Genomic DNA, 24,523 nt, shown 5'->3' with positions numbered 1-24,523 from the left:
ATATATTCTTTAAAAAAAAGCCGTTTACCATTAAATTTCTAAAGTTAAATTGAAAAACAACGCGATAAAAGTTAGAAAAGTTCCCGTCGAGTCTTTTCTAGATGTCGCGGATCTATGCGCGCTCTGCAGCCGAAGCTCTGTCATGTGACACCAACTTGTCCAACTCACACTTCCGCTACTGCGTGTTAAAAAAAAAAGAGAAAAAAGAAAAGAAAAGTTCCCTGAAATCTGGGAGAAGTTTGTCTTTGCAGTAACTCAAACACGCCACGTTTTGGTGACACAGTTAGTCAAATTTACGAAGCTCGGAAGACACAAACAGGGTAGGTTCGCGTTATATTTAAAAACCGAAACATGTCGATGGGAGCCTCGTACAACGACCAAGGAGGAGCGGAGGCAGCGGTGGAAGCGGGGCAGGAGACCACCCCGACCTCCTCCGGCACCGGGGGAGCTGCCTTCGGGCTTTTCAGCGCCGACTTTAAAAAGTAAGTCGTCTTATCGTATATGTGTGTGGCTCGTTTGCAGTGAACTCAAACGGACCGGTTACGTTGAAGCTCCGCGTTGCTTTACGTCCACTTGTGGTTGACCTGACCAGAGGCCAGCATCAGCACTTCTCCTGTAAATATGTGTTTAAAGACCATGAATGTTACTTTTTATTCACTTCTTACTGGATTTGACTTATCAGAATGGACTAATTTAGATTTAGAGCCACTCGGATTAGGAGGATGTGGGGCCCCTGGGGTTAAACACGTGAAATATCTCGCATCCCTTCTGCTGCAGAGCAAACCTAGATGCAGCATGACATGAATGGGGGTTTTTTGCATCTGTGTGGTTATTTTATATCTTCTTCAGTTGGTTTTTGCATCTCTCTGTGGTTATTTTATATCTTCTAACGTTGGTTTTTGCATCTCACATCTGCCCATTTGTGTCTCTTTCCAGTAGTTTCTCACACGTCTCTGGTTGTTTTTCTGGTCTTCTGGTCATTTTGTGTGGAGCTGTGTGCAATTTGCATCACATTCTGGTCTTTCTGCATCGGTCTTAATATGTAAATGCATGTATTACTTGGCTTTGTGATCATCTTGTGCGTAGCTGAGTTGTGTTTGCATTTATTGGTCCATTGGTTCCCTCATTTTGCGGCGTCTCTTTCTGGCTATTTAGCAGTTTTGCATCCTGTACTTGATCCTTTCTCTCTCTTTGTATCTTTTATTTCTTGCATTTTGTGTAGTAAATTTGAGTCTCATCTGAAAATGATATGTCCTGTTGCATCTACTTCTGATTATTTATATTTATCGGTTATTTCTGGTTATTATTCTTTGCAGTTATTTTCTGTCTCGCGTTTATTTCTTTCTTCTTCGTAGTAAACTTGAGTCTCATCTGAAAACCACATGTGATTGGATTTGTTTAGTCTCTTTGGAGTCAGTTTGTCACTTTTTTACGTTGCTCAGTTGCGTTTTGTGCCTCACAGATGTGACCAGATGTTCCTCTCTGCAGTCATTTAGCATCTTTCTGGTAGTTTTCTGCCTCTTGAACCTTTTTGAACCTGATATCCTTTTGCATGTGATTGTTCAGTCTCTTTTGAGTCTTTTTTAGCACTTTTTAGGGTCATTTTATACTTTGCTCAGTTGGATTTGTGCATCGCTTTTACCCCTTTGCTTCCTTCACAGTCATTTTGCATCTGTCTCCGACCTTTCATGTGGCTTTGTGGTCGGTTTATAGGTGGCTGTGCTCAATTCCCATCACTTTCTGGTGTCTTTGTGGCTGTTTTGCATATTGTAGTTGATCTTCTGTCTCTGTTTACAGTTGTTTACAGTGTATTTCTGTAGTTTATCTTTCTTCTTTCTGTCTGCATCTCTTGTTTTGTGATTATTTTGCGTCCGCTTTCAAACATTTTATCCATCTTTGGTTCTGTTGTTGTCGTTGCAAACATTATGTATCTGTTCCTGCTCATTTTTGTTCTCTTTGCGGTAATTTTGAGTCTTGTAACGGCCCCCTGGTCTCATTTTACAGTTGCTTTGTGCATTGATGCAGTGTGATCCATTTGTTGGGTCCTGTGTGTCCTTTTCAAGTACTTTTGTTCATGGTTCTACGTTGTGGTGTTTGTTTTACACCTTTTTTTTAAACTATTGGGACCTGTTGCACTAGGTTTCCTGGTCCTCTTAGGTCCTCAAAAGTTTCCTTGCATGTTTGCAGTGAGAGGCAGCAGCATATGCATTTAAAGACTTACACACAAAAGTTATTTATTTGGACGTCAAAGATGGTTCGAGGCTTTTTTTGCAGGTTTAAACTTTGAGTCCCTCAACCTGCTGTTTTAGTCTAAAATTTGTTTCTAAAACCAGGGGGATTCATTAATGAGTCCGTGCATCAGTTTTCTGCTGCAGCAACAGTAAAAACCTGACGCATTCGTGCATCCATGTCATTTGCAGCAGTAGCAAACTTTACAAACTCTATTTGAAGAATGTTTTATTTCACTGATCCTCAGGTTTATCATCGGTCTTAAGCCGTTTAATAAAGCTCCAGTCGTTGCCTCATAAAGAGTTTAGTGATTTTCTTCATCACATGTTTATTCAGCTCTGCATAAAGTGACCTTATTATAGAGAGGATTCTGAGGCAAACACCATCTGCACTCTGTTATTAATAATTACAAGTCTGATGTTTGTAACACACCATCGTATATTCGGCCAAGAGTTAAACACCACTCAGCCTCTGGTACGAGCTGCTACTGCTCATCAGACGTCCTGGTGTCCAGATGTTATTCAAAGACTTGGGAAGAAGATGAGTTTGCTTCTCATGTGCATCCTTTAGCCACATTTAAAGCTGAGAACCCACTTTACCTTCGAGTTCCAGTTCTGTAACCGTGATTCTCACACATGGCAAAGACTTGGAGTGTGCGTGGAGAGTTTGAACTTAATGTCAAAGAAAAGAATTTCAACATTTGATCAAAACATATCAAATTATTTTCTCATATCAGATGTAAACGTTTTTAGGTAAATGCTGAATTGTGACACCAGTAGTGTCCCTAAAATAAAAATAAATAGGATATTCAAATAATATTATACTTACAATTAATAGCAGAAGAAGAGTGTTTTAGGGAAATATACTTTTGCAGAAGATTAAATAAATTTCAGTTCTTCTGTATAGATGAAAAGTTTTATTTGAGACATTTCCTTGTGATTACTTTTTCTAGCAGCTACTTCCAGCAGATAAGTATTTAAATATTTAAATTAAGATATTAAAATTTGTTTATTTTTGTCCCAATTATCGTTACTAATTTTGTGTTGAACTTGCTTGTTTTTGTCGTTTGTAGTTCTGCCACTAGAGGGCAGCAAAACACCACAGTGTGTCCTTCCAGCTTCCATTTTTCTTTTTCTTTTTTGTGCAGAAATCAGTGATTCCTCATCTTAGCTGCTTTTTGTTTTAGAGCTGTTACCGTAGATCTGACCACGAATGAAGTTCAGATCTAAGCTGCTCACTCACAGTTTCCCAGCTGGTTTATCTAAGGAATGCACCCAGAAATGGGTTTGAAATTCTCTGCAGCAGCGTTTCTCCTGCCTCCTACCTATTTGCTTACTCCGCTAAAACACTGAGCAGTGTCACATGAACACATGAACACCTACCCCCGGTTAGTGAAGGCTGGGGTCATATGTTCGGCTGCGTCCGGGCCAAGCTGAGAGAATGAAGTGTTTGACGTGAATGATGCTTCTGTTCGTCCGTCTGGAGCAACTCACAATGCACAGGCCTGTTTTTACATACCTGCTTCTCACATTAGCGCTGCATGCAAACCATCTCCTCCTCAGCGTGTGTCTGCGTATATGTTTGCATGTGAAGTTGAAGCTGCAGCTGAAGACGTTTTTTTTTAAGTAAAATTAAATCATTGGAAACATTCCTGTCATACTTGGCAGACTTAAAGGACTCTTCTGTGGGATCTGGGCTCAAACCTCGACCAGGAACCACGTGACTAATCCACTATCCGTGACCAAAGAGATGTTTCTCTGTGGCTGAGTCGTTTGGTTGCATGGGTTTATTTTTAGAAGTGTTATTTTTTTAACTTGTTTAACCGAAGTATAAACCTAAAACACGTCCCTGTAGCGTCTACTTTCCCTCAGTTGTCGAGCCTCAAAGCCGCAAAAAATAAAAGAAGCGAAGAAGAAGCAGAAGAAGCAAAATCCTGTCTGCTTTGTGGAAGAACTTTACCCTGGAAAATGATGTCAGTCAAATGGAAATAAATAAATTATGCAACGTGGATGTCGTTATTTAATAAAACCAATCTGATTCTCAACTCGGGGAAAAGGCTGCAGCCAAACTACGAGAACAAACACACGTTTATGAGGAGAGAAAAGTTTCCTGGAGGAAGCGTCACGGAGACAAATCTTCCTGAGAGGGTTAGGGAGTTTATGGCGGCGGCGTTGGATGACCAGAACATTTCTGGAGTAGAGAACACAAGGTACGAGCTCCGCTCTCTCCACTCTACATTAACTTTGACAGAAAGATTTATTGGAGTGAATCCGGTCGACTCCAGGAGAAGACGAGGAAAGACTTGAGGAATCGACAAGGAAGGAACTTTTAAGATCGGATCGATCGGGACTAAATATTAAAAAGAGGAAGATTATTTGTGACTGGTTGTGAAAACCACGTTTATAAGAAATGTGTGTTATATTCCACAGCTTGACCCGATTAACCGGAGCTCATCTAGTGCTCAACCGGCCACAAGGAGGCGCTAATCTCTACAGTCATTTAGAGCCGTATATTAGAGAGAGTCTGTCCAACCTGAGTTATCCCTCTATGCTGATTGGCTCTGAGCTGGTCACGTGTTTCATCGGCGCCATGTTGGATACATCTAACCAATATTCACCCACAGAGAAGTGGAAATAACAGAGAATAAAGTTTGATTAAAAGTTAAAATATGCCACAGTGATCGGGAAAACATGGAGGAAACTCCACCGTTTCCCCAATGAACAAAAACGGAGAAAGTGAAATGAATGAAGTTTGAAGTTAGCCTAGCCTTATGCTAGCCTTATGCTAGCCTTATGCTAGCTAGTTATCTAGACTAAATGCTTAGAAAAATAGCAGCTAGCGTCATATATACTGTGAAACCCATGTGTTAATGTAATTTATGTCCATGTACATAGACACATTTAACTGATATGTAACTTTACCTCAGTTACTACTAAGTGTTTATGGCTAGCGTGCTAATGCTATAATGATAATACTAATGCTAATACTAAATAACAGTAAGACTAGTTTAATTTTTGTAATAATTTATTTCTGATTAATTTCAACCTTTTAACGGTAATGGATGAACAGGGAGACTGAGGAGAAGGTAAACACAGCTCCATGACTGATGAGGCGATTGGGCTACAAAGCTTTTTACAGACTCATTTAAGATATTTAAAGGAAGTAGACGCTGGGATATTTAAGTGAGGGTCTTTTACATATGGACTGACGTTGGTAATAACATTTATAGACCTGTTAATGGTGGAAATAAGACATTTATTTAAACATAGCACATCCTCCCATAGAGTTAAACTGTAGAATCTAACCTCTGATGTAGCAAACATGGCGCCTATGATATGAGTTGGACAGACTCTCTCTAATATACGACTCTACACTCGATTCTTCTTCCAGCCGCACTAAAGGAAACTAAAGAACAAATTTGCAATAAATTAAATTACTTCTAAGTTGCAAACTGACCGTAACACACCGCATATTGTAGCAATAATAGGTTGTTTTCATAACCACGAGAGCCGAAATAATGAGAAACCAAATCATGAAATGTGTTTTTTATTTTTATTATTATTATTGTTGTTGTTTCACCACAGAGTTAAATAAGATGGATACTCACGTGGCCCATTTGTGATAAATATTCATTAGGAAGCTGCCATGGGTATATTACATTACAATCAATCTGAGACGTGATGGAAAAAGAAATATTTGAAAGAGCTCGGCCAGATGGGAAGCGGATATTTGATTGTTTGTTTTGTTTGTTTGTTTTTTAGATGTGTTAAGCATAAAATATTAAAAGTTAATAAAGAATCTATAGCACAATTATTAAAAGATGCTCAAATTAACTTTTAACCTCCTGAGACCCAAACATTTATTTGGAAAGATTAAGATCTTTAGGTATTTGGGATTAGTAGGAGTTAAGTAGTATAAAAAAATAAGCATCACCTTTCCGAACAAATACTTGGATTTCAGGAGGTTAAAACAAAAGCAGAACTGGAAATGATGAAAATCCCAACGCCCTCAAACGTGCACTTGCGAATTTCTTAAATTTCCCCATATGAGGACAGCAGGTCTAAATGAAGCAGAATGAGCTGTAACAAACCTAAAACGTAACGTCCCCGTATGAGGACGCCAGGTCTCCGGTCTCATGACAAAAAATACCTATTTTTTTTTTTTTATCTGTTTATGCATCGTCTTCCTTGGCGGCAAATACTTTAATTTAGAAAGAAAAGCTGCTTTATAAATACCTAATAACAATAACAACAAGTGCATTTAACTTCCTGCGTCCTCATATGGGGACGTTAGGTTTTAGGTTTTTGGCAGCTTCTTGCTTCTGCTCCATTTAAACCCGGTGTCCTCATAAGTGGACGCCTTTATCTGCCATTTAGTGGTAGCAAAGAGTCAATAGAAAAAAAAAATGCTAGTGTGATAGCAGAAATCTTTGTTTTTTCTTTTTCTTTTTATGGTTGAAACTTGCCTATTTGTGCTTATTAACTTCTCTAGCAAGCTACAGCGTCACTAATTAGCAAGGACGTTGGTATTAAACGTCCTGCTCAAAGGTAAATGCTTCGCTTTTACAATTCTTAGCTCCTTGGAGAAATTAACAACACGTAGCAAATAAAAGCTCAGGTCTCATGAGGCCAAGTTGAAGCCTGTTTTAAGTTTTTTTTTTCCTGCACTAACCCACATCTCGTTGCGCGTTTCCCGTCATTCAACTCGACCCTGTTATCTCCCACGTCGGGCCTGTCCTGTTGGCCTCGGGTGTGCGCTCCCAGCTGGAGTGGAGGTGATGAAAAGCAGCTCGGTGTTTACCCACCACAGTGCAGATAAGGCCTCCTCCTTTTTCCCCTGGAGGGAAGCGACCAAACGGAGTCGCACAACAGGAGTCGGTCGGTCGCAGTCTTGGTTTGGTCTGGGGAGGCAGGTGAAATAGACCTAAAAGGAGGAACCACATGCACATGAGAGGAGTCCGAGTAGAGAAGGACTCACCCCAGGCCTCAGGAGTAAGGATGACTTGCCATTAGCGAGCTGACGGGGCATCTTGTGACTTTTTTTTTTTTTTTTTTTTTTGGTGCCTGACAGAAGAGGGAAGGGAACTGTTGTGAGCTTGTGCTGCCTCTCCAACAAGCTTTTGACAGTTATGAACAAGACAAGCAAAGAGAGCAGGACACACAGCCCGGAGGGAAGATAATTCACCCCCAGCTCTCGAGAATTAAACTCTCTTTCTCGAGAGAGAGGAGGAGGAGGAGGAGGAGAAGGAGGAGGAGGAGGATTTCCTGACGGCCTCGGGGAGGACGTCGGCCGGCCGGCCGGGGCCATGGACGTGGCGTTCACTTGCCTGCGCTCGGACGCGGTGGGAGCCATGAGGATGGCGCTGGTGTCCGCCGAGAACTTGCAGCTCACCCTGAAGACGGAGCTCAGTCAGGAAGAACAGGCCCTGACGCAGAGCAGCACTAAACCCAAGGAGACGCACAAAGCCTGGTACTGTAGGAGGAGCAGCCAGAGCTCCGGAGTCTTAACTCCTGACATATGCTGCAAAAAGGCTTTTATTTGACCAAGGCTGCAGTTCAGGTTTTTTGTTGTCTCATTATCTACGCCGGCAGTGTCAGTTAAAATTATATAACGAACAGTAAAACGTGTGTATTTTTTGTAAAGGTTTAGCCTGAGACACGGGAATGCGTTATTATTCCTGTTTCTCGTAGAATTAAATCAGCTTTTATAGTTTTTATGATGAAATAATGTTTTTATAATGAGACTACCGTGGTTGAGGGAGAAAAACATGAAGTTATATTGGGATTATTATTAGTTTTTATGCCTAATTAAAGAGAAATATAGCAAATATCTTATAAATATAAACCAAACTATACAACGATACTAAAATACTAAAAGTAGTACATACTTTAAGTGATAATTTTTAAAAAATCCAATATGTTTGCTACTTAAACCGATTGCCCACGGTCTCATTGTTAGGGCTGTGAAAAAAATATTGATATGGCAATATATCGCGATACTTTATCTTCCGATACATTACCGATTTTAAAAGAGAAATAAAAAGTGCAATAAATTGGAAATGGATCATTTGGATTAATATTGATTTTTGACTCAATTTGTCCAGTGAATTATCACTGATATCATCTGATCTACATATATACAACTTGTGGAATGTGGAATATTGCAATATTTCATAGTATAATAATTAGGAGTGGGTATTATCAATAATTTCACGATACGATACGTATCATGATACGATACATTATTGCGATATTCTACATGGTTCACTGAGAAATTATAAATGTAGCTTAAAATATAAGTTGTATATATGTAGATCAGATGATATCAGTGATAATTCACTGGAAAAATTGAGTCAAAAATCAATATTAATCCAAATGATCCATTTCAGATTTTAAAATCGTTGTACGACTTATAAATTGATATTGTATCGGAAAAACAATAACATGATATATTGCCATATCGATATTTATCGCGATACGTATCGTGAAGTCCTTGCCGATACCCACCCTACTCATGGTGCGACGTCTCTCTGCAAGACTGATTATCATCTTACAGACTAATGTCCTATGCTACGCTATGCTGTGCTACACTATGCTGCTTGAGCTAAATGCTAACCCCATTGGGTTGCTAACCAATTAAACTTCACTGGTGGAAAGAATCAGATTAGAGGTGTTTGTACGGTGCTTGAATATTTCCAATTTATGATGCATTAGGATTTATTTTAAGGTCACACTTCATTTATAATTACATTCTTTAGAATATGAAACCAATAAAGAATCTAAAAAGTTATTACGCTTTGACATTTAAATGTCAGGTGATTGTTGTAAATCTATAACAAACATTTTGTGGTTCCAAAGGCTCAAATTGAAAAAAATGTTCTGTTCTACTTTCACTTTAACTTAACTCTTGAATTGCTACTGTTTTAAACATTATTCAGGAATTTAAACCATAATAAACGGCAGCTTTATTTGAAACAGAAAGCACAACTTAAATATAAGTTTATAAAAATAATAATATAAACTGTAGTTGCGAATGTTTTTTTCACATTGAGTACTTTAGTTAAGCAACATTTTTGTAGATATTGTACAAATAATAAACAAAAGACCTGATAAAGGCTCTGGATTGAAGGTCGGACTCAGGGGAACGTGAACATCTGAGCAAAGCCAACACCATATCTGTTTAAAATGTAAAACATCCAGTGGTTGTTGATAGACAGACGGTCGGTCGGTCGGTCTCTCTGTGAAACAAACAACCTGCATTGTGTGTTAGCATTAGCCGAGGAATGAGCGGTGTCGTCATGTGATATTGGCAGAAATTGCCGTGATGCTGCCATTTTTTTTTTGTTTCCACATCGTCTGCTTTTAGTTAGACTCTGTAATCAGTTGGCACAGATGTTGTCGTTCACAGCACCTCCGAGTCCTCGGCTCCTTCTTTCCTCCTGTAGTGACCGAGAGTATTTTCTATATCTTCAGGAATGAAGACCTTAAAGAGATGCTGGAGAGCAACAAGGAGTCGCTCAAACTGGAGGCCATGAAGAGGGTCGTGGGGGTGAGTGCATCATGGGAATATGCCTCTCCTCTTTTATTTCGATTTAAATATTAGTGATAAAATAGTTTGTTTGCATTTCTTTCTTTGTCTTTCAGCTCATCGCCAAAGGGAAGAACGCCTCCGAGCTGTTTCCTGCCGTCGTGAAGAACGTGGCCAACAAGAACATCGAGGTATGACGTCACTGAGACACGGATCACGCCGGTGATTCATTTAACTCTCAACTGACAGAGCACGTGGCTTCGCTGAGTTAGATGTTTGAGGAGGGAACTTCCTCACACGCAACAATGGTTAAATCAGGAAATCAGGTTTATTTGATCATCTCGATTCTGTGTCCCAACAGTGGGAGACGTTCAGGGTTTGTGGTGTAGGTGCATCGGTTTTGTTTTATTCTTTATTTATGATCCTTCCCTGATCAAAAAATAAATAAAACTGCTGGTATACACCAATCAGCCATAACATTATGACCATCATGACATTAAGTCCTAATATTGAGTGAGTGTAGGTCTCCGTTGTGTCTAGGGATGGGGACCGATACTCAGTATCATAATGGCGCCGGTGCTGACTCTAACGGTAGTAAACAGACCGAAAAGCAGTGCAGATTTCGCTGCTTCATTTTGGTGTTTTTAATTTTAACCTTCATGCCTAAAGTTTGGCTGTACTTCACCTCAAATCTGAACTAAGGGAGGTTAACACGTGGAATTAGACTAAACATCAGATGACGTATAGCGTTTATTTAAAAGCAGAGACATGTACCCTCTTTGATAACCTGCCAGACCCCACACCGCTGGTTTTATTACGATGATTATGACTTACTTATTTATTACTTAGCCTTAGATGTGTTTATATTATTTAAATTAATATTCTGTTCAACATGCACGTCACAAAACGCCTTAATGTTGGATGAGCTTTACTCCGCCCACATGCAGATATTCTCCCACCCAACTCTCTGCTACCTGTTAGCTCAGGATTTTAAACCTTAATAAAAAATAATTGAATGGGTTAGAAAACATTCACCTCCCGTACAGTCGTCATGAATAGTGAAATAAACTATTGAGACCAAAACTATTTTTTGTACCAGGCTGTAAACATGTTTAATAACGCTGTAGAGTTGGGCTTTTTAACATGGGCGTCTATGGGGATTTACTCCCTTCTGGAGCCTCTAGTGGCCACTAGACAAACTGCAGTTTTTTGCACTTCATGGCCCAGACCTGGAGGTCACCGCTTGGTTTTCCATTCTTTAAGCACCGGTACTGTTTCAAAAGTACGGGTTTGGCACCAGTATTGGATAAAGTAAAAACGTTACCCAATCGCTACCTGTGGTATCTGGCAACAGGATGATGTTAGTGGAGGGTCCTTTAGGTCCTATGAGTTGAGGGGAGGGGCCTCTGTGGATCATCCCACGGATACTTGATCAGTTTGGGGTCTAGTAAATTTGGAGGCCAGGTCATCTAGGTGAGTGGTTTTAATGTTGTGGCTGATCAGTGTGTAGTGGCAACATCTAGCCTTTGTGAAGGAGAATTACTGCCACTATTCGCAAACAAAAACTGTTAAGTTATCCAGACCCAAACACATAAAATACAACTAACTTTATAACTGAAAACCAGCAGCTGCATGAATATACTGCCCTAAACCCTGTAATGTGTGAGTCATGATGCACTCATCCCCGGCTTATTCCAAACGAACGACCAAACACTGCGGAGAAGCTCTGGAGGGGCTCCCATGGCCAGAGCCTGTGAATATTGATTAGCAGCAGCAGCAGAATAATGGGGTAGGGTTAGGGGCAGCATGTGAGCGGGGGGCCCGAGGCCACGGATCGTGTGCGAGGCATGCAGCCGAAGCCGCTCATGGCAGGGTAGGGGAGCAGGTGGGTGGATGTAATTGGTAGAAGCGAGCCCACAGTCACATCTTCCCCTCTCCTACCTCATACACACCAGCTGCTAAGGTGGTGTGAGTTCTCCGTCCGTGTTTTCTTTCTTTTGTCGCTCACCTGCATCTACAGTACAGCTAAAAATGGCCGCCAGTTTTCCCTCTTCTCCCCCCTCGTCCTTTAATCCCCTCTAATGCGTGCTGCTTATTGACGGCGTCGCATGATTCGACACCACGCGCTTTACGCGACCGTTGTGTGCTTTTATTTAAAGAAACGTAAAAATCCCATCATATGCTGGGCAAGTTTCTCCTGTAGTGGCCTTAATCGGCTGCTTAGCGGTTCAAAATGAAGTCCAGCGTGCGCCGTGCGGTCATAGAAACCAGATCCTTGAGGGCAGATGGGTTGTGTCTCCGTTTTTATAAGGAGTAATGCCATTAATTCCAGCCGTAATGACCAGAACGATGATGGAGAGCTGTGGTGCCTCTGCTGCAGGTCAATACTGGCTGCATTAGAAAGCATGGCGCTGATTACCGGTTAAAGCTCCTTGTGATCGCCCCCCCCTTCCCTCTAAGCTTTAACCTCAGCCATGACCTCGAGCTTGAATCAAGTTTATAAATGAAATTATAAACAGTCGCTCAAGTAAATCATCATTTGTCTCTCTACCTGTTTCGTTATCCGCCTCACGTCCACGCCTTTTTTAGTTTGGTTGGTTTCCTCTGATGTGAATCGGCCTTTGGCCTCCGGTTAAACGCGTCAGGAAGGAGAACAAATATTTCCTTTCGAGAGGAGAATGGGCGTGGGAGTGTCAAATAATTCAACAGCGATTTCTGAAAGGAACGAAAATAAAATGCATAATCTGTCTCCGTGTGCCTGAAACAACACTGGATGGAGTCGGCAGCTCGACAGGAAAACTTTGCAGCTTTTCATCCCCCTCCCCGACCACTTAAAATAATAAACCCAAAGCTTAAAAAGCCTCCTCCATCTCCTGTGAGTTCAAATTTTTTTTGTTTTGTTTTACTGGAGGCTTGTGCATCCACACGTGCTGCAGTAATTTGTGTTCTTTGTTCTTTACAGCTTAAGAAGCTGGTGTACGTGTACCTGGTGAGGTACGCAGAGGAGCAGCAGGACCTGGCTTTGCTCTCGATCAGCACCTTCCAACGGGCCCTGAAGGTAACATCATGGATCTGTCTTTTTATTGTGGTGTATAAAAACTAATTTCCCTAACCCCTATGTCACTTTAAATCTCCGTGGCAGGACCCGAACCAGTTCATCCGAGCTAGTGCGCTGAGGGTTTTGTCCAGCATCCGCGTCCCCATCATCGTCCCCATCATGATGTTGGCCATCAAGGAGGCGGCGGCCGACCTGTCCCCGTACGTCAGGAAGACGTCCGCCCATGCCATCCAGAAGCTCTACAGGTACTATAAGCTACAGCCTCATTCCTGAACACTTGACAGGAGCGGTGAGCGTTGGGTAATGTTGATATAAGGGGCTTTGCCCTGCAGCTATCTCGCTCTTATCAACGCGGCCTCGGATCAAAGAATAAACAAGTGCTCAAAGTGGAAAGTAGTAGAGGCTGCAAATTTGATGTGGGTGATAACACGTGACAGCTCTTTACAAGATTTACAAGAGCTTCTGACTTCTGAGAAGGAACTTTACTGCAATAAAACCTTCCCACAAGAGAACAAAAAGCATGATATTTGTTGTAAAAGCTGCATTGATTGACCTTCAGATTAATTTCTCGATTTTATTGTTTTGTCTGGGAAATGTCAGAACAAAGAAAAAAGTTGCAGGATCTCTGAAACGGAAAGATGATTGAAATTACTTGTTTATTCATTTGAACGTAAAAAATCCAAAAAATATTCAGTTTTGAAGTAGATTGACAACAAATAAAATATTCCTAGATTCTGTTTCTGATCACCAGTGATATATTTCACTCATAGAACTTTGGTTACATTCATAACTTCTTTAATACCCGTTAGCTTCTGTTGAAGCTTCGGTGGAAACGAATACAACACGTTGTTTGTTGTACGGCTGCATCTTATCAATATTTTCCAAGCTGATTAAACTGCAGATAAAATCTTTGTATGATTTATCAATTTGTCTGTCAAATTTAAAGACAAAATTAGCAAAAAGCAAAAGAAATTGCTTGTTTATTCAACTGAGCATCCAAAAATCTCAAAGATATTCAGTTTGTAGGCAGATGACAACAAATAAAATATTCCTAGATTCTATTTAATGCCTTCTGATCACCAGTGATATAATTCACTCATAGAACCTTGGTTACTACATATGTAACTCACTCATAGAACCTTAGTTACATTCATAACTTCTATAACGCCATAATCCCGTTAGCTTCTGTTGGAGCTTCAGTGGAAGAAAAATAATAGAGGAAGTTGCCGAATTGACGAAACCGAAAGATGATTGAAATTGCTTCTTTATTTGACTAAACATCCAAAATTCAAAAGTTGTCCATCTGCAAACTGAACAAGCAGAAGATTTAAACCAAATGTGGAAATTTTAAGTTTTCATGGGCCCTTCCTAGATTCTGTGTAAAGCTCTCTGATCTCCAGTGATATAACTCACTCATAGAACCATGGTTACATTCATAACCTATTTAACACCATATTCCCAGTAGCTTCAGTTACCAACGTTACTATTACCTTCGTTTTCAGCTTCATCGAACAATCATTACGGGTGAATAAACAGACAAATATTACATCGGTAGAACAAAAAATAACTTTGTAGTACAGCTGCATGTTATCAGTTGATTAAACTGCAGATTAATTTTATGATTAATCATTTTGTCTGTGAAATGTGCAGAATGAATGGTTTATTTGGTCAGACATCTAAAACTCAAAGTTTTCAGTCAGATTTAACAAATAAAAGCAAAAGAAACAAAAATTATAAGCTTTATTGAGCAAATATTTGGATTATTCAGCTAATTGTTGACCCGTTGGTTCATTGCATATATACTTCTGTCTGGTAGTAGCCTAGAAGCCAGACAAATTCACTCTGTTGGGAACTGGTTATGCTCTGGAAAAGATCCGCCAATCGAATTGAATTTGTTTAGTTGTATGTGATTATTACCAAATGGCTCTGATGTGTGCGGAGGTATTTTTTTTTTTCTTTGTCTGTACCGTTTGCTAGCGCACTACCAGACTCACACTCTGGTAGGAAGTGAGTCTGGCAACGATTTAAAGACGATACAAACGTCTGAAAACCCAATTTACTGATCACTTTACTGCATCCGTTACAGCGATTGATCTCCTGCCTCGACTAAAAAGTAAAACATAGATCTGAGCCGCCGCTTGCTCACAGGCATCTCCGTATTCAGAGCACACAGAAGGGACATGATTTAATTTGTTGGTCCATGTGTGAATAATTGCTGTTCAGTAGTTGACAATTTGTTCCTCTGTCTTTTTTTTTTTTTTTTTTTAACTCCTCAGCCTGGATCCAGACCAGAAGGAGCAGCTGATCGAAGTGATCGAGAAACTACTGAAAGACAAAAGCACAGTAAGTGCACACAGTGAGCAGCTTCAGAGTTAAAGGAAGCGTGCAAGACCGGCCACTGGAGGGCGCCCCAGTCAAGCGCTTCCACTCTTAGCCGTCCATCCCTCAGCTCATTCGGCAATGCCATGGTTTGTTAACACCCACTTAAACCCGCACATCTTCAGATGCTCCTTGTTAAGTGTCCATTTGGAAGGAATTTTCGCACTGATGCTAGTGTCAGCTTAATTTTCTCAAAGGCCAACTTCTTCTCTCTTTTTTTTTTATCTTTCCAAAATGGGCCCATAAATGAGTCGGATTCTCAGATTCTGCGTTTAGAACCGGTCACAGACCCAATGCAGACAGCCCATTAGAAGTCAGTAGGCGGCGCGTTAATTTGAGGAGGTCACAGTGAATACTAAGGGGTGTTTAAATGCCAATTTCAAATATGTAGACTATGCAGGCTAGAGAATGCGGCGCGTTGTGTTTGCACGTGCAAGTCATGCACAGTTTGTCGCAATTATGTATTCATGGAGTATACCTAACATTATACAAACAAAACAAAGCAGCCCAGGCCAAGGGGGGGGGTGGGTGGAGAGCCCGGTACCAGATGCATAGCATATTTAGCCCCAGACGCTAACGAAGACAGATGACTTCTCCCCGTTAGAGCCCACATTGCGAGGCAGGGGACAGAGAGAGAGGGCACCATCATCACACAGACACACAAGCACATCAGTCGGTGATGAATGGTGAAAAAAGGACTAAACATAGCGGATACAGAAAAGCTGCCAAGTGATGCATTTTTTATGATGCTGTGTTGTATTTAGAATTCCCACAATGATTAAGCTGAGAGTAGTGCTATGTAAGGATGTGCTGGAGTTGAATCTGTGTCGTTTCGAGGCTCTTGGTTTGTTGCTAAGGATGAAAAATGTTTTAAAATGGCTTCTACAGCTCTGTGTGAGATAATGTGTTAATGCATTATGGGGGTTTTGGAGCGTGATGGACCTGCTTTGGTTTTCTTTTTCAACGATTCGCGACTATTCCCATAATAATAATAGTAATAATAATAATAATAATAGTTGCTTGGGGGATGGAGGTTGAGTGAATGACTCATCTAAACACATATTCTTTACTAAACTAAGTAAAACCATTTTACACGAACTAATATTAAAGCAGCACCGTGAAATGGTTTTCTCCCCCTTCTGGTGAAGAGAGTAATTACACCAAAATGTTTGACGTGCATATGGTTTACGTGGGTCTCAATACTCTCTAATGAGTAATGAGCAGAGAAAGCCAATGCTAATGCTAATATTTGTAATTATTCCCACTGTGGAATGAATAAAAGATAATTTTTTTAGGACTTTGATCTTTATTTTTCCCATTTTGATGGACGCTTCCTAGATGCTGGTTCATGTTTTCTGAACACCAGAGATGGTGAATTCATAGAACCCATGGTTACGTTCATAACCCCTCCTCAAACCACTGATGCCGTTAAAAACCAGAGGCAGAAAACAAACAAACAGAACCACTCAAAGAGCAGCTTGGCTTGGTATGTGGTTTTGATTTGTTTTTTTGTTTTAGCTTTGTTTTTGGGGATATATGAAAACCCTTCGGCTCAGAGGACGTAGAGGGTAGAACTGGGCGGTACAACCAAAAATGTATATCACAGTATTTTATAATCACTTGTTCACGACATTGTCTTCTGGTTGAGAAAAGAATTAATGCAGTAGATTGACTAATAATGGACTATTTTACTGAGATGACGAGTAAATATTGTAGAATAATCCCACACTAGTAGTAAAACAGGTTTTCTATTTAAACTACTATGTCTGTGATGTCAATAGCAGCGCGACCAGCTACCGTAATAACTGTAGTCTGCGCGCAAATTTTTTTTTCCTCATTCATAGAAAGCTAAAATTGGGCGGACAGCTTTAGACGGGGGACAGGTCGTCCCCAGAAATCAGGGATGTCGTTGACCTTTCCATCTTCACCTCACAGTGACACAGGTGTGTTTAGAAGCGCGACACTAAAAAGGGTCCGGTCTGAAACAGCGTCCCGTGGCTTAATGTTCTTAAAGCTGTATCAATGCACTGATATGTTGAATATTAAAAATTCATATTATAACAAAAAAAAAAAAAAACAATGAACCGGTGAACCTTCCACTCCTGGTTGAGGGTTTGATACCTGCCGCACTGAGCTGCTCTAAGGCCTGAGACATCTCAGCATTTTTCAAAAAAAAGTAACTGCACAGCTTATTAAGTGCCAATAGAAAACCAATAAATGCCACTGAGAAGAGCAGCCATAAATGTGGAACTAACTTCGTCCATTACGTATCTAGTAAGTATCAGTGAGACCACATACAGGCTCCTCTGGACTCTGGACTGGGTCACTTCAGTGAAATTACCCTTAGCTTAGAAGCAGCTTGTTTAAAAATTTCAGATTAATCGCAGGTAAGTGGCTAAACGGCGTCGTCGCCGGTGGAAGGAGGGAAGCGTTCGCTTATCCCTCTCGCCTCTTGCGTTGTCCTCCTGACGTTCGCCTCCTCCTCAGACGTGCCTGTTTGGTTAAACGGCTGTGACACGTGGGAGGAGGTTGCTTTACAGGGGAGGAGGACGGTTTAAGGAGAAAATGGGAGGAAGGCCTGATGACAGAGACAACACAGGAGTTTGTGCAGCTGTTTTACCGTGATGGATCTATTATCCAGCCATTACAAGATAAATGATCGATCTCTCCCGTCCTCCCTCCTTCCCTCCCTAGCTTCCATCGCCCTGCACCTTCTGCAAAATTGAAATGAGAACAGAGAGGAGGAGCAGGTTGTTATGGGGAGGAGGAGGAGGAAGGAGGAGGGGGGTATGATTAGGGGCTAGGTGAGATGGCCATTAATTTAAGAGGGAGGGGGGGGAGAAAAAAAAAAGGAGTGAAGGGAAGATAGGCCGACCCCACACCGGGCCATCAATCAAAAAAGCCGTACGTTGTCTCTGACGTGATGACCCAGCACTCTCTGCCTCCTCTGGCACCCTAATTAGAATTCATAGCAAAATAGATGCAAGGAAACTGTTTGGGCCCTTCATAATTTTATAGGAAATTTATTGTTATTAGAAGAACCATTTGCTTAGTGTGATTTTTCCATTACCGGCTTGTCACGCAGGCTAGATAATATGGTGGAGGGGAGGGAGGGCGGGCGGTGTATGAACGCCGTAGATTGGGGTGTCAGTTTTGTTGATGGTGCATGTAGTTTACCTTGGAGCCGCGTCTAATGGGGGGGGAAGTTGGTGGAGAATGCACAAAGCCTCGCGGGCCAGGATCTACGACGTGTTCGGGAGCAGCGCTGCTCGTAATAGGCCAGAGACGGCGGAGGCCGGCGAGAATGACGGCCGTGCAAAAAAACATACAAAAAACAAAAAAAACTGCACATAATAAAAGACTGATCTGACTGATCTGAGCAGATACAGTGGAATATATTTGGTAGCAACGAAAAACTGAAAGTTACTGTGAAATTACTCGGTTTTATTCACACAGGACAGTGCTTCTCATTGTTGTTATGGTTATTTATTTATTATTATTATTATTATTATTATTATTATTGGAACAACTTTCTATATAGTGTATTATGTTCCCTAATTAACCCTTAGTGGATCATCTAGTGGAACGTTAATAATGAGAATAAAAATGCCTCATGGATTCTTTTTGGTTGGAATAATTCCCTTCTCTCTGAGTAAGTTTCCAGGACGTGTAGAAACACGGAGGTAGAAAAAAAAACAAGAAGTTTAAACAGGAAGTGTTTGCGAAGAAGAACGAGACCGAAATTCATGCGCGGCAACGTTGAAAAACCTGGAAATAGCTCCATCATCTGAATGAATGAATGAATTAAGCCTCATTCCTGCAGAAAAATGCTTTTTTGTATATAAAAAAAGTTCTTTCCTCGTTGATTTTTGTTTTTAAACACACATGCACACCGATCAGCCACAACATTAAAACCACTGACTGACAGGAGAAGTAAATAACATTTAAACCATCATGTGCTGGGAAACCTGGTATTTATTCATTCATTCATGTGGATGTTACTTAGACATGTAGCCAGACCAGACCCCCCCACCCCATAGCAATGACACAACTTGATGGCAGCAAAACAACAAAAGTAACAAAAACGCTTTAGGAGCAACTCAAAAACACATGAAGAACAGAACAAGGTGTTGACCTGATCTCCAAATTCACTAGATCCCAAACTGATCAAACAGATCTACCCATAGCAGCCAGAGACCACAACTGTTTTGGAGGCACAAGGACAATAATTTGCATTCAGTATTAAGCTGTTCAAATAATACACATGTCCAACTATCCATTTTTATATTTCAAACATGTGCACCAGTTGAGCAGCCATGCCTGACGATTTTAGGGGAAAATATAGAAAAAAAGTACAAAAAATGTCTAATTGACTAAAGATTTTGTGACCCCACTTCAGTACCTGCACGGACCCTGTTGGTGTTGCGGACCCCCTGTTGAAGACCTATGATTTAAATTATGCTGAAGGTCCGAGTGCAGCAAATTCAATTTTTAAATTCAATATGTACCTCTGTAAAATTCAATGCAGCCACCAGGAAAACCACCAAAAGTTGTTTAAAGAGTAATTGTGTCCTTTTATTTCTTACCTGTGTAGTTTATTATTCTCTTTCCATTCATGTATATATTCTGCAGACAATAAATCATAAAAAGTGTCCACTCAAGTCAACCGAAGCACAAAAATAAGCATTTTTAATAGATTTATCATCTATTCACTCTATTTAAATCTCTTAGTCTTAATAAATATAACTACACACATGATCTGTCAGACTTCCATGTATCTGCGTTGGTGGTAAAACATTTTGAAGGAGCAGATATCTGGCAGACTTGGTGGTGGTGGGGGCCTCATACCCGCTCACAATCAATGCAGGCTCATGACGGTGCTGATGGGTAAACGCACCGAGCTCCCACAGGGCCACCAGAGGCCAGAACGCTTTAATTGGGAAGACCAGATTCTGCTCCCTCTCTCCTCCTCCTCCTCCTCCTCCTCCTCCTCGTTCGCCTGCCTGCGATAATACTGTTTGCATATTAATACGCCGCCGTGTCACTCACTCAGTCCCACCGTCGGGCAGCAGCCAGTTGGACGGCGGCGGCGGCGGCGGCGGCGGCGGCGGCGGTGGTGGTGGTGGTGGTGGAGGTGGAGGAGAGGGGGGGGGGGGTGGCACGCATGCAACAGCCAAATGAGTTTTTTCCCTCCGCCAATGAAACCTAGTTGATTATCGGCTTCCTCCTTGTCTTTCTTTCCCCGCGAATTGAACATTTATACTTGAGAAAAACACTCTTACTGATGGATTTCTTTCACATACGGCCGCGTTCTCCTCTTCTAATTTTCAACTAACTGCTCAGAGGCTGAACTGTGTGTGTGTCGTAATCAAAGTTGTAAATTGGCGTTGCGCGTTTCACTTATTTATTTATTTTCCCTCCTAAGTGCAATTACAAAGCGCCGAAGACGGGGTCACGTCTTTTAACTGCTGCCTTATTTCTCTGGAGTTTCTACATTACGGCTCGTTTGAGAGATAAAGTATTTGTTCAATTTGTCTTAACGAAAACTCCATTAACTCGCGTGTTAATAGCGGGAGGGAGGCGTAAATAAAACGTTTTCCCCCCTTCAGAAAGCGTCTCTCTTTCGTTCTTCACCTCCTCCCTCTTTAAATCTTTTCCCGTAGCTGGTGGCCGGCAGCGTGGTGATGGCCTTCGAGGAGGTTTGCCCCGACCGCATCGATCTGATCCACAAGAACTACAGGAAGCTGTGCAACCTGCTGGTGGACGTGGAGGAGTGGGGCCAGGTGGTCATCATCTCCATGCTGACGCGCTACGCCAGGACGCAGTTCACCAGCCCCTGGAAGGAGGTGAGGCCACCGAACAAATGGAGCAACGATTTTCAGGCCAAGGACTAGATACGTGTTCTAGATTAAACTCGGCCTGTTTATAAATATACATTATTATCATCATTTTGCATTCAATATTAAGCTATTTAAATAATACACAGGTTCAGATTTCATAAACATACCCTTTACCTTCTTGGGAATCATTGTCTGTGATTGGTTCAGCAGCGATAGGGGCGTGGCCTACTCTCTACAGGAGTACAGGTGCGCTCCACTTACCTCAGAGGGACACGATGGGATCAAAGCTCTTGACTTGTCCGAATAGAACTTGGTGGAAACTTGTTGTGTTCAATATTTATTTATTTTTTTTTTTAAAGTGCAGAGTGAAATTTAAAAAAATTCTTGATATTAACTATATTGTTGCAATGATGTTGAACTGAGTCACGCAAATTGTAAATAGAAGAGATAACGTGAACAAACAAAATAATAACAAAATAACCTCAAAACGTGCAATAAAAACAAAAAATGCACTTTGCTGCTATGTGGCTATCGTCACTCCTACTCCGTGCTACTTTGTTAGCACCTTAGCCACAGGCTACAGTCCTTGTCCCAGTTTAAATGCAGCAGAGAAAATCAAATAACTGATGGAAACATGTCCTCCTCCTCCTCTACACTAGGGGGCGATATGTGTCTTTTCACCGGATTAATACCATGTTAATACGCTTTCCAGTTGACCTCTTACATCATATAATAAACAAGAGTCGTTCATGTGGCAGACCAGCGTTTCAAACAGTACATTTTTAAAAATCTTGTATGTAATGTTCGCGCTAATTCTGGTGCAGATAAGATGGCGCTATCTTCTTCTACCAGCTCTGTTTACCTTCTTCTTCTTCTTCTGCGTCCGGCTTTCTTAGATGTTTTTGTTCCGGGGTCACACGCCAGCACAGGAGAAAACCAAAGTCCAATCACATTATATGTGTGACTTAATCGGATAAAGAAAACTCTGATTTTAGTCGGAGTAACGTGTTTACATGCACTTAAGTTGTCCAGTTAAAGTCAGATTAAGCCAATAATTAGTTTTTTTTTCCATGTGCATGTAACTGTGTTAGCACCACAGGACACCTCAACTGTTTTAAAGGCACAAGGGGAGACACACACTATTAGATAGGCGGTCATAATGTTACTCCTGATGTAATTTCGTGTTTTGTTTTCAGGGGGCCATGTTGGACGAGAACAACGAGACGGCGTTCTACGACTCCGACTCGGAGGAGAAGCGAGGGGACCAGGCGGAGGCGAAGCCCTACGTCATGGACCCAGATCACAGGCTGCTGCTGAGAAACACCAAACCCCTGCTCCAGAGCAGGAACACTGCTGTGAGTGGATTGACAACTATCTCCGAGGCCGTTTAGAGGAGTAATAAACACGAGCGCGGCCGGTCGGCCACGTATAGACGTAAACACATTTCCCTCCAATAATGCACATAATTCTGTATAGGTTTTCTTTACTTGAATACAACACGCACACCAGGACACAAACCATGTAGACGCAGCAACTTGTGCAACAGTGCGTCCTCCCAAGATTGAAGGAGAAAAAAAAAAAAAAGAGAAACCATGAGTGCAGATTTCCATCATCCAGGAGCCTCAAGGTCTCCGTCTCCGCGTAGCAGCGGGTGGAAAAATGCTCCCAAATGAAAGTGTTGATTAAAATGTGACACGCTGCGTCTTCAGCGGCGACAACGCGGTGACATCCTCCATCTTCATAGACGCCTTTCATTCTGCCCGCGACAACGGACACACGTCCTCCTGCTATTTAAAGCGCCGCTGAAAAATTACCTCCGCGGGGTCGTGTCACGGGAGCCGCACGTGATCCGGCGGAGTTTTTATTTAGCCACGAAGTCAAGTCCGTGCACTTTAAAAGTTGCAGGTTAAGAGACGGGAAGAGCAAAAATTAAAAATACGACAGGATGCAGCACGGTGGTTGATGTTGTTGTTGTTGTGTCTTTAGGTCGTGATGTCTGTCGCTCAGCTTTACTGGCATCTGGCCCCCAAACACGAAGTCAGCATCGTCACCAAATCACTTGTTCGGCTACTGAGAAGCCACAGGTAACAAAAACACAAAATAAAAATAGTCCTCCTCTACACTCTGCTAACATCTCTGTATTTACGTTTATTTATTTACTTTCTGCAGAGAGGTGCAGTACGTTGTGCTCCAGAACATCGCCACCATGTCCATTCAGAGGAAGGTGAGACTTCTCCTGGAAATCAGAGAAAATAACTTTGTGTTTACGCTGCTTCTCTGTAACGCGATGTCTCTCCAAACAGGGGATGTTTGAGCCCTTCATGAAGAGTTTCTACGTGAGATCCACAGACGCTACACATATCAAAACACTGAAGGTAGCCTCCACTTTAAGGACATGTTCTGTGATATATGCTCAGATACAAGGTTATAATATTATATTATATTATAACCAGTGTTGTCAAACAAAAATTAGAAATGAGAAGAAACTGGATTAAATTTTTTTGTATTTTTCCATGTCTTTTATTTTACTTTACACAATCTTCTGTCACATATTTACACAGGATAATATCAAATAATATTTCTGAAAATTATTTCCCAAAAGGCTGTTGCTTCGGCTTAGACTATTAAAAGTTAGTTAAAATAAATCAAATGTAATAATATAATAATAAAAATGATGTATAACTTATTGCTTAAGCTTGGACCAATAAAAAGAACAAATAGGTGTAAAATAGTTAAAATAAATAAATAAAATTTGTATGTACAAATGTTCAGGAAATAGAAATGGAAGTAAATATATATGTCCTATATATAGGAAGGATAAATGATGAGGTGAAGTAATAATAATAATAATTATTATTATTGTTTTCATACCACAATGAACTTTTTTGTTGTGATTATTACAGTTGGAGATTCTGACCAATCTTGCCAATGAAGCCAACATCTCCACCATTCTGAGGGAGTTTCAGGTTTGTTCCTTTATAATTAACGCTTATATTATATTGACATCAATCAATATGAGATCTTGTCCTTATTTAATTTTAATTTATTTATTTTCAGACCTATGTGAAGAGTCAGGACAAGGCGTTTGCAGCAGCCACCATTCAGGCCATCGGCAGATGTGCCACCAACATCTCAGAAGTTACAGACACCTGCCTCAATGGACTGGTGCTGCTGCTTTCCAACAGAGACGGTGAGAAGCCTCAACTAACACAATACAATACAATACAATACAGTAGAATACAATGCTCTTTATTGTTGTGACGACACTGGAGTGTATACAAAATAGTGCAAAAGCTGCTATTTACAGAGAATTGGACATTATATATATAAAGTTTTACCAGTATTGCACATTTTTCTGCATATTGCACATAAAAATATGTTAAAATGGAATAAACAGAATATCAGCATCAGTTTCATGCAAAGTCTACACTGCACATTAAAGGTGCTTATATGGGTTTAGGGTTAGGCAGGTTAATACCAGGTCTGAAAA

The 24,523-nt window shown here is 41.0% G+C and overlaps 1 protein-coding gene across 2 annotated transcripts in view; it reads left to right on the top strand.

Annotated features, from left to right (window-relative positions):
• Positions 1 to 159: 159 nt before the first annotated feature.
• The window catches only part of ap3b1a (adaptor related protein complex 3 subunit beta 1a), a 61,776-nt gene continuing 37,412 nt past the window's right edge, over positions 160 to 24,523 (top strand). The window contains exons 1-13 of one of the 2 annotated variants that reach the window (XM_047570149.1): positions 160 to 482; positions 9,702 to 9,777; positions 9,873 to 9,947; positions 12,719 to 12,814; positions 12,899 to 13,059; positions 15,091 to 15,157; positions 20,857 to 21,039; positions 22,230 to 22,388; positions 23,020 to 23,117; positions 23,203 to 23,257; positions 23,337 to 23,408; positions 23,937 to 23,999; positions 24,091 to 24,223. In XM_047570149.1, coding sequence (XP_047426105.1) covers positions 352 to 482; positions 9,702 to 9,777; positions 9,873 to 9,947; positions 12,719 to 12,814; positions 12,899 to 13,059; positions 15,091 to 15,157; positions 20,857 to 21,039; positions 22,230 to 22,388; positions 23,020 to 23,117; positions 23,203 to 23,257; positions 23,337 to 23,408; positions 23,937 to 23,999; positions 24,091 to 24,223 — 1,369 coding nt within the window. In that variant the 5' untranslated portion in view covers positions 160 to 351. Of the gene's footprint in view, positions 483 to 7,467; positions 7,699 to 9,701; positions 9,778 to 9,872; positions 9,948 to 12,718; positions 12,815 to 12,898; positions 13,060 to 15,090; positions 15,158 to 20,856; positions 21,040 to 22,229; positions 22,389 to 23,019; positions 23,118 to 23,202; positions 23,258 to 23,336; positions 23,409 to 23,936; positions 24,000 to 24,090; positions 24,224 to 24,523 lie in introns of those variants that run through there. The other variant, XM_047570148.1, reaches the window with a different exon arrangement.

This window comes from Mugil cephalus, chromosome 19 (assembly GCF_022458985.1).
Source record: "Mugil cephalus isolate CIBA_MC_2020 chromosome 19, CIBA_Mcephalus_1.1, whole genome shotgun sequence".
NCBI lineage: Eukaryota > Metazoa > Chordata > Actinopteri > Mugiliformes > Mugilidae > Mugil > Mugil cephalus.
This window is presented reverse-complemented; position numbering and strand designations above follow the sequence as displayed.